The sequence below is a fragment of the Eimeria mitis genome, genomic scaffold (assembly GCF_000499745.2).
Source record: "Eimeria mitis Houghton genomic scaffold, Emh_scaff9259, whole genome shotgun sequence".
NCBI lineage: Eukaryota > Apicomplexa > Conoidasida > Eucoccidiorida > Eimeriidae > Eimeria > Eimeria mitis.
The window spans coordinates 1-1,567 of NW_024016660.1; the positions used below are offsets into that span (position 1 = coordinate 1).

General features: G+C 55.0%; 1 protein-coding gene across 1 annotated transcript; it reads left to right on the top strand.

Moving 5' to 3' along the window:
* Positions 1 to 216: 216 nt before the first annotated feature.
* EMH_0096810 (uncharacterized protein) lies at positions 217 to 732 on the top strand (the record flags this gene model as incomplete). Its single annotated transcript, XM_038023254.1, is given in 2 exon segments — positions 217 to 673; positions 677 to 732. Coding segments are annotated over 2 exon segments (513 nt in total).
* Positions 733 to 1,567: the final 835 nt, after the last annotated feature.

The following is a 1,567-nucleotide window of genomic DNA, read 5'->3' on the forward strand; positions in this document are numbered from 1 at the left end:
GCAGCAGCAGCAGCTCAGTCTGAAGAGATAAAAAGATTAGAGACAGAAATAAAAAATAAAGAAAAGACAATAGAGGATTTGTCTGCAGCAGCTGATGCTGCTGCTGCTGCTCAAGGCTTGCTGCAGCAGCAACTCGACACACAGACAGCCCAACTGCAGCAGCAGCAGCAGCAGCAGCAGCAGCTGGAACAGCAAAAAGAGGAACTGCTGCAGCAGATGCAACAGAAACAGCTGCTGCTGCAGCAACTCGAACACCAGACCCAGCAGCTGCGGCAGCAGGTGGAGGAGCAGCAGCAGCAGCAGGAAGAGAGTCAGCAGCAGGAGCAGCAGCGGCAGTCGCAGCAGCAGCAGCAGCAGCAGCAGCAGAAAGAAGAGATGATGAGGCTGCAGCAGCAAGCAGCGCTTCAACAGCAGCAGCACGACCTTCAGTTAGAGGAGCTGCAGCAGCAGCTTGCTGCAGAGAAGAGACAATCTGCGGAGACACTCCAGCAGCTGCAGCAGGCGAAGCAGCAGCTGCAGCAGCAGCTGCAGCAGCAGCAGCAGCAGCAGCAGGAGAAAGAGGAGAGACAGAGACAGGAGACAGCTGTCAACTCTCTGCAGGCTGAGCTGCAGCAGGCGCGAGAAGACACAGCAGCAGCAAACAGCGCAGCAGCAGCAGCAGCAGCAGCAGCAGCANGCAGCAGCAGCAGCAGCAGCAGCAGCAGCAAGCAGCGAACGCGTGCAGCAGCTTGAGGCCCTGCTGCTGTCTCTTCAGGCGAGAGAAGCACAGGCTGGGGTGTATGCACAGCAGACAGTGGAGAGACACCGCAAGGAGACAGCAGAAAGAGAAGCAGCAAAGGAGGCGTTGCTGCAGCAGCTGCAGCAGCAGCAGCAGCTCGTACAGTCCCTCCAAGCAGAGGCAGAGGAGACAAGGCAGCAGCAGCAGCAGCAGCAGCAGCAGCAACAGCAACTTGTGGAGGAGCTGCAGCAGCAGGTGCAGCAGCTGCAGCAGCAGCAGCAGCAGATGCAGGAGACAATAGAGAAAACAGAAAGGAGACTGAGCCAACATAAAACAGCGAAAAAAGAAGAAGAGACAAAAAACAAAAACCTAGAAGTAAACCTACACTGTCTCCTTTCTGTCTCCTTTCTGTCTCCTTTCTGTCTCCTGTCTCTGTCTCTGTCTCTGTCTCCTCTCTCTGTCTCTCTCTGTTGTCTCTGTCTCCTTTCTGTCTCCTTTCTTTGTCCCTGTCTCTGTCTCTGTCTCCTTTCTCTGTCTCCTTTATCTGTCTCCTCTCTCTGTCTCCTCCTCTGTCTGTCTCCTCTCTCTGTCTCCTCTCTCTGTCCCTATCTCTATTTGCTGTTTCTGTCTCCTTTTTTCTGTGCTGCAGCTATCGTGTGTGTGTGTTGTCTCTGTCTCTCTGTGCCTCAGAAGAAGCTGCAGCAGCGGAAGCAGCAGCTGCAGACACTGCTGGAGCTGCAAGAGGCCACAGCAATGAAGAGGGTTAGTTATCTCTTCTCTCCCCTTTACTGCTGCTGCTGCTGCTGCTGCCGCTGCTGCTGCTGCTGCTGCTGCTGCTGCTGCTGCTGC